The sequence below is a fragment of the Hippoglossus stenolepis genome, chromosome 13 (assembly GCF_022539355.2).
Source record: "Hippoglossus stenolepis isolate QCI-W04-F060 chromosome 13, HSTE1.2, whole genome shotgun sequence".
Taxonomy (NCBI): domain Eukaryota; kingdom Metazoa; phylum Chordata; class Actinopteri; order Pleuronectiformes; family Pleuronectidae; genus Hippoglossus; species Hippoglossus stenolepis.
This window is the reverse complement of record NC_061495.1, coordinates 12,840,571-12,856,380: the sequence shown is the minus strand read 5'-3', so window position 1 is coordinate 12,856,380 and position 15,810 is coordinate 12,840,571. Positions and strand designations below refer to the sequence as shown.

At 39.8% G+C, this 15,810-nt stretch overlaps 2 protein-coding genes across 7 annotated transcripts in view; both read right to left on the bottom strand.

The window, feature by feature from the left end:
- Positions 1-9,176: 9,176 nt before the first annotated feature.
- On the bottom strand, positions 9,177-11,453 carry sp5a (Sp5 transcription factor a). The gene is made up of 2 exons (XM_035173843.2): positions 11,097-11,453; positions 9,177-10,726 (listed from the first exon to the last, which is right to left on the bottom strand). Exons 1-2 carry the CDS (start codon positions 11,145-11,147, stop codon positions 9,641-9,643), a joined length of 1,137 nt encoding a protein of 378 aa, XP_035029734.1. The 5' UTR covers positions 11,148-11,453; the 3' UTR covers positions 9,177-9,640.
- A 3,185-nt stretch (positions 11,454-14,638) lies between these two features.
- The window catches only part of myo3b (myosin IIIB), a 63,925-nt gene continuing 62,753 nt past the window's right edge, over positions 14,639-15,810 (bottom strand). For all 6 annotated transcript variants that reach the window (XM_035173676.2, XM_035173673.2, XM_035173672.2 and 3 more), the window contains one exon: positions 14,639-14,691. The gene's annotated coding sequence lies outside the window, so the exon portion shown is untranslated. The remainder of the gene's footprint in view (positions 14,692-15,810) is intronic.

Here is a 15,810-nt window from a genome sequence, read left to right as displayed (position 1 = left end):
AGAAGAGAAAGTGAATTTACCACCAAAAAATTGAGTCCTGCAGGAGGAAGAGGCTGCTGCATGCGTGCGCTCTCTGGCACCCTCCAAAAAGAATAACAGCCCCGTGCTTCAGTTCCCCCACTAGATCCATATCAAGGTGACCTTGCTGCTGCTGCTGAAGTAGATAGGACTTGTTTAAAGCGAGCCTCGTCTTGTCTTGTGGTCACAGATGAGTCACGGGATTCAGGCTGTGCACTATCTCCACCGGTGCATGCTGCATGTCTGTGCACGGAGCAGATGGGTCCGCAGGCACAGGCAGTCTGTGGGCTCCACTCTGAATGGCGCCCCTGAAGTGACACTTTTCGTTTCTTACTGGAAAAGTGTTATTGTCTCCGGGATCTCTGCAGCCCAGCTCCGGTTTTGAATCCCGGTTACGAACGTGGACTTGAAGTTTGATGCCATGAGCAACACATTATACGTGAGGAGGGATCTGGATGGAAGAGGGGAGGGAGGGAGGAAGGAGGGAGAGGTTTTGTTCTTGTGTGTGTATGGGGGGGGAGACAAGAGAGCAACACTGTCAGGAACCTGAATGCTGCTTTAATTGTTTCCAGTTATTTATTTACCCACCCTCCCATCACGTGCACGATTGTGACATCATTGGAAAAATACAGATCAATGGCCAACACTTGCAACACACTGATTTGAACACGGTTTGTTGTTGAATAATATTCGCCTGTCTCTTACATTTTATTTCATTTTTTATAGTATGTGTGCACTCGATGGTGTGAGGACGTAACGTGCATGATGACACAGAGAGAGCACGAAAACCTCCACAAGGTGGCAGTGAGAAACCAAGAATGGCTTTTACACAACGGTTCAAATGGGCCATTCCAGAAATACACCAGCAAGCTAATTATAAACCGGAGCCATTAATGTGGAACACGTCACCATCTTACATGATCACAGGGACATGCACAAAGAGACAGCCAATCACAATCAAAGGTCACCCATGGAGTCTCCATGCAGGAGATTTGTTCTGGACTCTGCTCCTTCCTCTGGTGATGGGTCATGACTGAAGGTAACATCACATGTACTAACACTGGTGATAACGTGTATGAGGAAGGCTGTGGAGCTTCACGTGTTGCCCATGTGTAGGTCGCTGTCCAGCCCTGACTCCTCCGATGACGCTCAGGGGCTAAATTGAGCTGTGGACCCCTGTCCATCCTCTGGTTCACCCCCACCTATATGTCCCATGAAACTGATCTGAGTCAGTTAGGATTTGATATTTCTGACTACATATTTTCATTTCAAGACTTGTGTACATAATCTTGTGGTGTTGGTCAGTAGTGTTGTCAATTAGCTGCATATTCTCCTGCTTTCCTTTCACATGCTATATTGTACTGTACAGTCTGAACAATCAACCACTAAGCATTTTTGTGCCACTCAGTTTTGTTTCCTCGACCCTATAGCTCTATGCCTGTTTCATTGTAGGTACAATGAGGACGATGTAAAAAATCCTTGTATGTACACTCATACTTGGCCAATAAAGCCAAGACTGATTCAGATATTTATATGTTTTGAAGTTTGCACACAATATCAAGAATTAAAACAAATTCTAAAGAAATACATTTTGACACTGGAGGCCTGTACGAGACAGGACCTGCCCCAAATTGTATATTTACATTGTTGGAGTACACACATGCCCAGACTTTACATGCATTAAAGGATATGTGTCTGTTTTGACTGATTACCCCTCCTATTCATACTGCCTGGTCTCAAAGAGATCCCTTGTGATGACACTATCTACAGTCCTTTTTCTTTGAACAATAAATGTTACGTTCAGTCAAAAATTGTATGAGGCTTCACGAGCCTGAGTTAGTTAAGTCAAGTTAAAACTTAAAAATGTTCAGTCTATGACAAAATTCCTTCTTATTTTGGAAAGAAAACAATGTGGAGTCACACGGAGAGAATTTTATACTAAACTGCACCGGAGTGACCAAGAACTCAGCATACAATAACAGACATCAACATACATATGTGAGAATTAGTGTATGTAGACATTAACATTTCTAAGCTGACAGTATCTTTTAAGGCCTATATATTATTTCAGTTTATATTATGCTTTTGAAATATGTAATTGATAAAATAACCACTGAGATACCATAAAGAAAAACTATGTGATTTTAGGGTGGTTTAGGGCCCCTGGCTGTTTCCTGCTTAGCTCATTTGGTAATTAAACCTTTGTACAATCAATTCGTACCAACAAATACACTTACAGTCAATGTCAATAGGTCTTTGTAAAAAAATAGAAACCCTGCAATGGTATTGACAAATAAGCAGGTTTTGCTTTTTTTTGCAGATGATTGGTTTAAGAAATACAACAGAAGATGTGAAAATCCAAAGAGAAAGGTTGTGATGATGGTTTTCACCAGTATGAGACTGTCCACAAGGTGGCGTATAATCCAAACCCAGAGAATCTGAATGAGAGAAAGAGAGTAGGGGTGTGTGAATGAGACTATTATTGTATTTGTGATTATTTTCACTGCAGTCTGTGGACAAACTCTCATTTGAACATGACTAATTGTCTGAATTGCCAGTGACTGAAAATAAGCCTGTGACAGAAATAAAAAAAAAAACCTCCTTGCGGGAAGGAACTTCTCCTGGTCGTGCTCTTGTGTCTCTGTGAGCCTGCAGCTGTCAGTGAATTACAAGAGCAGCACACAAATCTGGCTTTAAACACAATAATGACTCTGCCTTAAGTCCTGTAACAACGCAAATCATCATGTTTGAATAAAAAGAGGTAAATAAAGTTATTCATGTGGCAATTTACTAAAACAAATGGATGAATTAAACTCATGTGGCACAGATTAATTGCAGTGAGGATTAAGAATGAAATAGGCTACGGCTGCTACTGTGTGAAAACCCTTGTTTTATCACATTAGAGCAGGTGATGCTCCAGGGCCGTAGTCAGAATTTTCAGAGGAGCTGGGGCAATGTGTCCAAGACTTCTGTATTTTGGCACTGCCTCCTGCAGTCTGCTGGAGCTTCCTAAACCAAAATATGGAGCTGTATTTTAATCATATAAGTGTATGGAATAAAGTGCATGGAGCAAGTGCAAGTCTATAAATTTTCATTTGCTACTTTAACACCAAAAACTGTTTTACCAGGTTTTGGTTGGTCAAATACAGATACAATTGCTTTCCACTGCGTCAAGATAACGATGCACCAACATTACATTTGACCAACATGCTCAGGTTCTGGGCTGGACCCTGATGGCCGACCAGGGCCTTGCTGTCTGTGCGGAGCTTGCATGTTCTCTCCGTGTCTGTGAGGGTTTTTTCTGGCTATTCCAGTTTCCTCCCACAGTCCAAAGACATGCAGGTTAGGTTAATTGGAGAATTGGCCTTAGGTGTGAATGTGAGGATGGAAGGTTGTTTGACCCAATGATGGACAGACGCCCTGTTCACCCCTCGCCCTCACAGCATGGTTGGATAGATGGATGGATGGATGGATGGATGGATGGTGAGTCAGGTACTAACACATTGATAGTAACTTATCAGTCTGATGCACCACTGTATTTAAGAGGGTTTGAAAATAACATAATAAATAACCAGCAGCAGCTGGTTAGCTTAGCATTCACTAACAAGCCTTTCAGCTTTTAAAATAATTAGGAAAATGAGCTATTAATCCAGGAAAAAAAATGTTTGTGAAACAATGCTAAGCTATTTGTATTAGCTGCTAGCTGTAGTAGTTGTAATAGTTGATGTGTTAAGAGAAGGACACAGACACTGTATATATAGAAAACAGTCCAGGCAAATATAATGCATGAAAACCCTTTTTTGTAAAGATGCACGAACATTACTTATAAATCTGTTTTTTTTAGCTCAAATGGGGTCAAGGACAAAGTGTAAACAAGGTTTAATGCTCAGGGGATGAAAACGTGTCCATGGGGAGCTGCTGGTTCAAGTACCCTCACTGCGTTTTATTACTGGGCAAACACTGTGAAGCTATGTACATGCTTATCTGCATCTAAACATATTTATGTATTCAATAAAGAGATGGGAATCAGTTATGAAGAAAAATCAGGTTTTAATTAGACTTTAATCACTGTGTACTGATGTATTAAACATGGAGCCCAGTGTGAGACTGACTCTGTCTGACCCCTCACGTGTAAGTCTCCATTCAAGAGTCACCATTTTAATCAGAACTGGCATGAAATTTCGTCTTTATCATTTTAACAGTTTTATATGTCTAGAAATAACAAGACAAAGTTAGAATCCAATTTAACAATTTTTCATGGTTTAAATACCCAGTACCCTCGTTTCCCCCTTAAAAGCCAATTAAAATATGCAAAAGTACAATCCTTTAATTTTCTCATAAAAATGTAAATGACTCAAAATGGCTGGTTACAATCAGAGGAATTATTTCAACAATGGAAAATAAATCTTCGTGAAATTACAAAGCAATGTCATCTGAGTCTTTGTCAAAGTTACATGTGTAGATTAAATAAACAAAGGAACAACAGGGATTTTATTTGTTTCAATTTCTCTAGCTGTTGTGATTTGTAAAATTGGATGAGATGTAATGTGGTCATCTCAATTACACAACAAGAGGCGGTTTATAGGGTTTGACTGAATGAGTCCGTTGTGTTTGAGTGTTTCTCTTGGAACATGAAAACCTCCCATCACCTGTCACTGCTGCAGACAAAAATCTCTCTGTATTTCAGTAGCAAGTGTCAGAGAGCAGATGGCTGTTTATTCACATAAAGTACAATACGAGTCACTTTGCTGAATCACATCATTTTCTTCACTTCAATTCAAAGATTTGTAGTCACTGACCGTAGAGTTTATTCCCTTATATCTTAATCAGGGTATCGCATCATTTGTTAGTTTCACTTCAATATGTACAACAGTAAGAAAAGTCATAAAAGTTCACAAAAGCTTTCATTGTCTGATTCTGATACATTTTAAATGATAAATAGAATATGATGGTTGTCCATGACACAAAAAAGCATTTTCTGAACAGCAGGTCGACATAATTGGTCTCTGACTTCTGTAACTATTACACATCACTGTTGAAAAGTAAATCAGCTCTGGTGAAGAAATGACCTGGTCAGATTCAGTGAAAGGTCAAACGTCATGGTTTGGGTTTAAATATGTGCTCTGCTAAGGTTTGACACACAATTTGTTTTGGGTCAAAATTAGCACTTTGCAAAGGTTAGGGTCTTCGTCATGGCAACATTAAAACGTTTATGCTTGGGAACAATCGTGGTCATTGTTGATGTCCAACACATTGTGTATTTATATATACTGTTCAGCACTGTCATTGTCGTGACATATTGCCAAAATGCTGACAAAATTGCCAAACAACCGACATTTCATCTAGTTCTGGCTGAATCAACTCAACAGGAAATCACTTCTTCTTGCGGGTGGCAGTAGTGCACCACTCAAGCATAACTGCTGTTTTGAAGCAGCAAAGAATATTGGATTTTTGGGAAAAGACAATTGCAACTTTACCTGGGTGAAACTAATATACTTTGGAAGACATTGTATCGGAAAGGTACTTATATTTGCATACTCGCAGTATCGGAGATGTTTCCGATCAGTATTGGAAAATCGCTACTTAAAGGTTCTAAAAACCTATCTTTTGGGATTCTTTGTTCAAAAATGTTAGTTAGTTAACGTGAAACATTTTCTGTATTATGTTTTTTATTTATTCTCACTGTTTTGAGGTGGGTGTGGCTAAGTTAGGAGACAGGTGATGCCTCCCCTGATGTATTTCCTCTCACCAGTCAGGCTTTAACTTGTGGCCACTGTCAATCAAATCTATCCAAACCATCACTACATGAATGAGAACTAATGATACCAAGTGATGTTTTGACCAAAATTTCCCCAAAAATATTTCTTGCATAGTCCAGATTTAGCTATCGGAGTCAACATTCATTTATCAAATGCTCAAACAGTTTTTACTCGGCCTCCTGAAGGTAAAGCAGCAGCTGCCAAATCTGAAGCACTAAATAATTATCCTCCATCGATGCAGCCATTTACAGTTGTTGACATCAGGATTTAAATCACTCCATAGCCTATCAGTCATTTTATTTTGATAGCGTGCGTGGAGCCAAAGCCACAGTGAAGTCAGTTCTTGTCTGATGAAAACATCTCTAAAGCTCACATGACCAAAGAGAATTATTCAATTTCTCATTTGAAGGTCTCAATCACTGTTTTCAATATGATTCCTAAACATGGTAGTTAATCTTTTATCATTTCAGCACAAACCCAGAAGTTCTGTTTAGTGTGCATGTCAACATTTATATAAACACTTAATAAGTCGTTTATAACATGCTAGAATGCAGTGGTAACCAGATAAAAGACATTTTACAGTATTTATTACTGTAGTATTTTCTACAGTGTGAAATAGAACATGTAGTACAAATCATTCACTGACAAACTCAAAATTAGTTCTTGGCATCAGAAACTTTCATTGCATCATATTGACAAAGATAAATTCTTAACTCAAGGTCCACTTATGTCATTGCTTACGGAGCTTTGAGCTACTTCCTGTAGTCATCATCAGTGGTTTGTATTATTTCACGAAGAGTGAAAACTACTCTCTTAATAAATAATTAAATATAATAAAATATAATTTATAGATGCTTCATATTCATAACAATATAAAGACAAATTTCTATGCTATGTCCTGATAAATGAATACAGCTACATTGTTCATATACTGCTTATATATTTCATAAGGGGCATTGAAAGTGTAAATGACAAAGAAAAAGATTAGGAATAAGTATTTATCCTTTTTCCGGATAATTCTTTTATTCGTAGAGGTTAAATAATTTCGAGTCACATATGGACAATGGCAGATGAAACAAAATCTAGGTCATTAAGTCTTTCATTCATTTTTTGAAATAAATTTAATGATATTCTATAATATATGATATTCTTCTCTGTGAGCATTTAAGCATTGTGGTCTTTTACAGTGCTAAAGAACAGTGAGCCTCACAATGCCTCTGTCTGACTGCGCTCAACTTAATATTGGCATCATTTCTATAATAGGATCATGAAATTTGGATAAAGACTTTACAGTTCAAATGGTCAAATCTCCTCCTATACTGTACATTTTTTAATCTTCATTCCTCCTCATTCTTTTGTGATGAATGTGTGTTAATACTCATGCAGATTCTTCATTCTTTGGATTTGGTGAAACAACTCCCGCAGTCTCACTTGCACATCTCAGACCAAATGCACGAGGCAGCAGTCATTTATGACTATATGAACTACAGAGATGTTGTGTACTGTGAATGACTGTTTTGTCATCTGATGATAATTTTAAAAACACAGTCATGATTGGCTGATATTTATAAATATCACAAATGTAAACAAAACTTTCAAGACACCAACATTGTAATAACTGTTGTTATTGTTTTTATTGTTTTCTAATGTTAGTTTTTGTTATTTATGTATATGTGAGTTTATTTACCAAGGACAAGACAGATGAAAATGGCTACATAAGAGAAGTAAAGCAATAGAAGGTGTTGAATTGAGGCGGTCTTTACTCTTTTACTCTGATGAGTTCCTTTTTTTTTTTTAAAGAATATTTGGGTTTATCTTTCAAAAGGGGGCGCTGTTGAGGCAGCAACTGACAGTTCAAAAACTCCAGTGAGTGGCAGCAGTTGTTGTCTTCATACTGACATTTCCAATGATCCCACATAAGACAGTCAGGACGACAGCGTGACTGCTCGGTGCAGGCAGCGGCTATTCTCAGATTTCCTCTTGTTCAGATCTTTTAAATGCTGAAAAGTTCTTTCCTTCAATGCGATTATTAGTTTCATCTAAGAAAGTCTCAAATGGTTAGAGATTATTGTTTTTTTTATCCCCAGAAGGTCATTCATCGCTTAAAGTCCCCAGTCAACACTGAAAAGTCTTGATGGAGGAGGTCAGCATGAAAAACAATCGCCCAAAAAGTAGTTGCACACACATAAACACACAGTCGTACCACAAAGCAGTGCCTTTGAGCAAGGTGATTCACAGTAAACTGCTGTGGTAGAGAAGTTAGTGATATAACATGACATTAAATGTAGGTGTTGACATGTCATCAATGAGCAGTCTGCCCTTAAAAATGTAATATGAGTCAACTCAGAAAAAGACAAACTTCTTCGTCCATCAAGACCCTGAGTGACGTTAAAGTTAGACATTGAAGCTGCTGTATATAATGTGTATAACATGAATCCAGGGATCTGTTAAAAGGCAGTGTCTCTCTGTTACTTGATCTCAGAGAACTCAGTCTACGGTTTCACTACAAAGTTCTCAGAGGTAAATGTAAAATGCAGAAACAAATAGACCACATGGATTAGAGTGGATTCATAAATTTTAACATCTGCACACTTTATTCAAACGTAAGAAATAGACAAATATACAATGTGAAGAAAATGTACGATAATTTCCCAACGACTTATTTAATTTACTTATTCTTTTGAACAATATTTTGCATCTTTTCCTATAAAACTAATTTTGTAATTTTGAATTCAATGCCCCTACAGTGAAACGTTTAAGTGTGAATATGTGCACCTGTGTGCACCTATGAAGCGCTCAGGTTATTCAGTGGAGACAGGGTTGTATGGAGAGGAAATATTTACATGAATTATGTCAGATTTAACACAGTTGCTGGCTGATTTTCAGCACTCACAAAGCTACTTTTCATCAATTCACACTATACTGGGAATTGTTTGAGATCATATATATATACATTTCCAACATATTTCTGTAAAGATTTTCAAATACAGTGCAGACCAACACAACCACGGTCACCTCACTGTTCCCTAAATGTAATTTAAGATTTTTTTAAGGTTATACGAGACAAAAACAAGTAGGAGTTAAGACTGTGGAATATATTTTCAAAATAATATACAAAGACCCCTTTTGGGGTAAATTACTTTTTAACCTTTATCTAGAGGTAAAAAGTAAATATCACATTTGTCACCACAAGGGACAACATCTGGTTCTCACATTTACTGGTTTTAATTTAGTTTTAAAATGTAGAGCTTAACTTGTAAAACTTTTGACACCAGTTTACAAAGCACACACATATTATTCCAGGTAATATCATATTCAGTTTCTTAGCAAATATAAAACACTGACCGTCTCGTCGCTCATATAACTGAGGGAGATGGAATGAATTATTCTGAGAAGGGGAAATGTTATAATCTTTATTCTCACACAGTATTTGGGTCATATCAACAATAGCAGATCTTTTCAAGAGCATGCTTTTAAAAACAGCCCCATATGGAGCGAAAAACGGACACTTTCATTCAACAAAAGCTATTAAATATAATGTACAGGGGAGTGAAATCTTCCACCGAAGACAATGATCAAAACACAAGTTGAAAACTCGTCTTCCTTGATACGACAAAGACACTGAATTCAAACTCATGAGCTAGAACTTCTCCATGGTCCCAAAATTAACTTATGAAACTTTTATATATACACATACCAAAAAAACGTGTTACACAGACCAGCAATGTTAGAAAGTCTTGTCAGGATGTGAGAAATCAACCAAGGAAAGAAACAAAATGCCCTATGTATAGAAACTGTTAACTAATGTAGGACAGACTGTATTGCACTATGATGTCTACGGTTTAAAAGGACTATAACGTGGGTTACAACATATTCCTCGTGTCCTCCCTTTTGACGTGGTCAAGAGTCTTGTCGTGGCACTTGCTCTTTTTGTTCTGGTGCGTTTTCACGTGTTTTGCCAAGTGGTCACTCCTCATGAACCTCTTGCAGCAGTCCGGGCAAACAAAGCGCTTCTCCCCCGTGTGAGTCCTCAGGTGTCTCTGCAGCTCGTCCGACCTGGTGAAACTCTTGCCGCAGAACAGCCAGTTGCACACAAACGGCCGCTCCCCGGAGTGCCACCTCAGGTGCGCCTTCAGGTGCGACGTTTTCCCGTAAACTTTCCCGCAGCCCGGTATGTGGCAGATGTGCTGCTTCTTCTTGCCGGGCTCGTCGCTGGACGTGGAGGACTGGCAGTTGGGACACCTGCACCTCCTGCACCGCCGCGCAGTCGCCAGCGGGGACTTGGTGTGCAGGAGCGCGGCGATCTGCGTCTGGTACTGCGCAAAGTCCGTATGTCCCAGGACCAAGCCCCTCTGCAGCTGGAAGCGGTGGTGACCCAGGGAGGCAGAGTGGGTGACGTGGTTCCCCTGCTGCAGGCTCCACCACGGAATATCCTCCCCGGGGTTTGGGGACAACTGTCTCTGCTGCTGGTGGTGGTGGTGCATAAGGCCGGAGGGTCCCGTGACAAAACTTGACATCGCGGGCGGAATCTGAGCAGGGGCCGCGTAGCTGACGGCGGGGACGTAGGTGGGGGGGCAGGTGGACTGCAGGGACTGCATGGAGCAAGGCAGCATCTTCACGGGGGAGAAGTCATAGGGGTACGAGGGGTCCGCCGGAGGGGTGAGGGGCAGTTCGTGGTGCGCGCTGAAGGAGCTCTGGATGTGCGCGGTCAGCTGGGGCTTGGAAGATAGTCCGAAAGTGGAGTTGCCGGCCAGGCTGCTCTGGGGGTTCCCCTCGCTAGTCCACGGGTGAAACAAACGCGAGGGGGAGCCCAGAGTGGGGTCGTATTGGACCTGGAGGAAATCTGTGTGGTTGGATCCGTGGTGGTGCCCGATCCGGTTACAAGTGGCGGCCAGGAGAGCCAGCGGAGAGTGCTTACAGTTCTCTGGAGAGGAGTTCGGAGTGCGATCCTGGATAAAGGACACACGTATATTTTTATAATACAATCATTATTCAAGACATTTAATGAGGTAAAGCGTTCATAGTCTTTTTTTATTATTCTTCAATGCTGGGATGGTTTGCCTGAACAGTTTGAATTTCATGCGCACTAAATCGATCCTGCAGCCTGAGAACCGTGTGGATGTGACATAAAAGTTGACGCAGGAATCATTAACACGCACACTATTAGTGTTGGCAATTAAATTATATGACACCGAGCTATCAAAAGTCTGAAGTGCAGCCCTGTGCGTGAGACGCGTAATGCAAATCATCGCGGTTGAGCGAGTTTATTAAAGTTAAGTTTATTAAAAGTCGTGAAAAAGTAGAAAGTGGCGCACCGACCTGAAGAAAAGCCTGGAGTGTTTCATTCCGCAGCACCGCCACCGCAGCCATGGTTGGAAAAAAAACGTCCTCCTGCCTCTGGACGGAATAAACCAAGTAAAAATAAAAAATAAAAAAAAAGTTGTAATTCAGATAAATGTGCGCATTCGCGGTGGAAGAGCTCGTGGAGCGGTGCCTGCCTCCTCCTCGGTGGCTCCTCTCTCCCGGATCTCCTCGGTGTATCTGAAGACTGAGGGATCACTTCTTAGGCTTTGATAAGGACTTTGGTGGGCCGCCAGCCAGTCAGAAATAAGATTTATTACTTTGAAGTTTGCCGCTGCCCAATCATCAAAGAATGGCGGCTCTTTGAGAGGGGAAAGCAAATCCTTTGAATCCACAAAGCTCCAATGGTGTGTTTGTTGGTCTGGATAAAGGGGCTGATTATTAGGGGGGATGGGCAGGGAGGAGATAAAGGCGGGACAATTAATGAAGTAATCACTATGTGGGAAATGTATATACACAAATAATTGGATTTTCTTGATCAAAGACCCCTCATGCCGCCTGGAGACCCCGGTATTGGATGCTGTAAGTCATCTGATCCTCTTTTTGTAATTAAGGATTTGTAGCAGAACCGTATGTGACAATATGACATTGTTATCTCTGGAGATCTCAGAGAGCAGTTGCCTCACTCGCTTGATGGAGGAAAGAGAGACCTAAATCAAGTGACTCAACACAAAGTTCTCATTTCTAATTTGAATTAAAACCTTGTCTTTGTTGTGCCTTTGAACCGCAACACAGCATTAAACACTTAATTATGCCCCCACTGACTTATTTCAACACTTCTCTCTCCTTCTCGCATTTCAATCAGATGTTTTATCACAACTTATCACTAATTGAGATTTCTCTTTCTCTCGCCCCCTTTGTCGAGCAATACAATCTTAACTCTCAAGCTTATTCAAATGAATGTTCGTTAACGTGTCACACAGGCGGAAGCTCTGTTTTTAAATCAGGTGACAACAGCAACACAAAAGTGACAGCTCTGTTATGTTTCTTTAGAAACATCCTATGTCAATATGTCTGAGGAGGAAGTTTACGTTAAAAATCCCACTGCAGAGTCCAAATCAAACAGATTGTAATTTAAAGAAACTTTAAAACAAAGGCTAAACTGACATATCAAATCACATTTTCCCTTTTTTGTTTAATGAAGGCAGAAGTATGCAGTTTTCACGAGATAACATCCAAACTTTGGTGGGAGAGCAGTTGAAATGGAAGTTGTAGTTTTCTATATCAACCCTCTGATCTTTATCTGGCTTCCCTGCAGAAACAATCACTGTCCTCTCAACTAGTTTGGAGCGGCAGATTTTGAATTAGATCTGTTCCTTTGAAGGGATTAATGTTCCCAGTCCTCTCCCACGGCTTTATACACAGTCATGAGGGAAAGGAGGAGTCCTGCTGGGCTGCACTGGAGCCATGTTAAACTACAAAACTGGCTACAGGAGTGGTGTAGTCACACCGTTGACTGATAATAAAATAAAAAACAGAGGAGATTAACCTTGTTTACATCAACTTATGGCAGCTGTTTTTGAAGAAGCGCATAGAGTTAAGTTTATAGAAAATATGCAGAGAAAGAAAAGATCATTGCTTTGAATTCTGAGCCAAATTTACACAAGAGAGTGTTTGTACATTTGTTGGCGCTTTCACACCTTTACTGAAAATCCTCCTGCAGAGGTCAGGTTATAAACGAACGCAACCTCTGAATGTGTGGATGGAAGTTACTTTTATGATCAATAAACATTGGTACAACTTTTTAATAAGGCTCATATACAAATCGTTATACAAATCGTTATTATTAACTGATCTTTAACGCAGCATCAACATTTGTAATTACCATTATCGAAGCCATTAGCGACTTGTTGTGGACATTAGTGACGTACATGTATTTACTCAGGTTATCTGGGTGTTGAATGATTTTGACATAAAGGAGATAAAAACAGGTGAACAGATTTATGTTTTGAGTTGCCAGGTTGTAAAACAAATCCTTGTGTGGTGTCTAACATTTGTATTAGGGGAAAATTGAGTTATGAATGTTGATAAATACTCATAGCTTCTCATTTTCTACCAGTATATCAAGTCAGCAATATGTTGGTAAGTCATTGATAAAGGGTTTTTACACACATTCACTGTATATGTTAAAACAGTATCAAGCAGAAGGAGGATAAACACAAGTAAAAAGGATTTTTCACACCCTGGCAACCCAAAAGCCATTCGTATTCATTGCTTATAAAGTATTAGCAAATGATTTATTAACCATGAATAAATAAAATCATTAGCTACAACGTGTTAAATATTTGTAATGGCCATCTTACCAGAAACATTTGACCATTACAATAAAAATCATAATAAAATGATCAAAAATAAACTCAGTTGACTAGAGTGGACTAACTGAATTACAATAAGTTTGCATCTGTGCAGCAAAGAGCTGTCAGTTTATCTTTGTTAAAGGGACAATCCACCCCAAAAATTAAAAAAACAGACATCCCTTTTTCTGCGTTTCTGAAAAGCAGGGATGTGGACATTAAACTTGAGTATATTAACTCTGCCTTAGGGCGGATTTTAACTTAAATCAGCTTTACATATGAGCTGTCATGCAATGCAAGGAAGAAATTCTGCCATAGGTGACAACTGCATCAATGTTATGAGCCATCAGCTTAAATTATCAGTATCTTCCTTTGAGATACTCGGTTCAGCCCCAAATGCAAGTTCTTACATTATGATGCATCTCAATGGGACTCCATCTTAGGGAGGATTCTGCCTGAGCAGGACTTTGATACAGTTTGTAAGAAATTCATGACTGTGTGCGTTGACACAATGTCCAGTCCCCGAGGTAATTTACTTGCTCCAAACCTTCACCGTCTAATGGCCGTGACTCAAGTTTTACAGGTCACCTCAGCAGTGGTTTGGCTAAAAGACATTTTTCCTCTGGCATTTGATGGGAAAATTAACTTGAAGGAAACCCTACTGCAATAGTTTTCTGGCTGGATACTCAAAGGTTTGAACACGGTATCAGTCAATACCATCCGTGTACTTCATAAAGTACTTAAAAGCATAAAGCAGAGAGTCGATCAACAGAAACGCTGTTGAGAGGTGCAGACATGTACAGAGCTGCAGCAGGGATTAGCTGAATATTTTAAAAGAAGATAAAGTCTTGCAGTGGATACAGGATACAAAACTGTCAACAGTTGTCGTAATGGAAGCAGGCCTTTTTTGAATCTACCAATAATGAAAATCAAAGAAAACAATGAGGTGAATAATGGAAATGTGAATTTCTGAGTTTAAAACAAAGAGCTGATCAAAGAATCAACTCATAACAATCACTTTCAATAAAAGTGTGAGCGTGAAAGTGCTCATGTATTCTTCTACATACTTTTGTTTTGCATAAAATATGAAAAAGACCATTAATTACAAGGAAGATAATCAAAGTCAATGGTTTAAATACATTTATTTGACTCATATAAAACTGACATTTTCTATAAATAAATAAAAATATACAATAAATGTAAAGTGTATTGTTGAGATGCATTTTGTTTTGATCCAGTTCGGTGATGAAGACGTCAATCTGCAGAGGAGACAGAAAAAACACATTTATATACAAATTATGCAGCACGACCGGAACATCATTCATTATCATTCTGCAATTTTCAGGTTAAATCATTTAACGTGCAACTTATTGAATTGACCACGGATGGATGTGATAGAAGGGAGCTGTGTGTGATTCTGACATCTTGAGTGAACTGACAGTTCAGCTCTGTGGATTTGACAGAGTCGAGGGGCAACGCCACAACATGAACCCCTTTTTAACTTTCCCTATTCTCTGGACAGTTGGAGCGAAAACAGGTTCCACATCTGTCTCATACGAGAGATATCAGAGACTTGGGATGAGGGAGGGTGAGGGAGAGGGTGAGAGTGGGGGGCGGGCTGCATATGTGAGAAGGAGAGTGAGGGAGAGAGGGAGAGGGGAGAGAGAGACGCTCGGGGCTACTGGGTACTTGAGCCGCTATAATGGTGTCTCGTATGAGAAAACATCTGTGAATTTCCTCAGTGATCTACAACAAAGTATAACTCAGAGCAGTCACTCAGCAGACCTTTGAAGTTGCTTTCTGACAGAAAGCTGCCATTGTTCGCAGCCCCCAACACACAGAAACTCCAACTTTGGTCTCACTAATTTTCCCTGCAATGCGATACAACTCTTTTCTCTCTCTCCTCCGAGTCTATGAGGCAGGGGACCTCTGCATATTCAAGAGCAAAGAGCAAAGCCTTGGCAATGTGCAGGGTTGGCCTGGGGTCACGTAAGGCAGGACAGGTCATTTTACCTTCTCCTGGCCCACCCTGCATGTGTTAATCCAGCCTTAAAGAGGGGATATCCTCCCCCTCTATGATGATGTACAGCTGGGGTCACAGCCTGCAGCACTCTCCCAGGAAAAATTACAATAAAAAGACATCAGTTATTACACTGCAATGCCAGGGACAGGATATCCTTAAATAATCAAGTGTTTTAAAGAGAACTGGTTGATGTTTTTGAAAATATATGATAAAATCTTATAACAGTCATTCCCTTTGGTGACGACTTTCTAGGTGATATTGCTACAGAGCACTTGAGCAAGGCACTAAGAGCTTGATAGCTTCAACATCAATCTGTTCAGGTTAATCACTGTATTTTAACAGTACAGGAAGATTC

Excerpts from the sequence above, each read along its gene's own strand:
- sp5a (XM_035173843.2), bottom strand. The coding sequence starts at position 11,147 with ATGGCTGCGGTGGCGGTGCTGCGGAATGAAACACTCCAGGCTTTTCTT. Across the intron at positions 10,727-11,096 it reads CACTCCAGGCTTTTCTTCAG|GATCGCACTCCGAACTCCTC; the intron begins GTCGGTGCGCCA and ends TCCTTTATCCAG.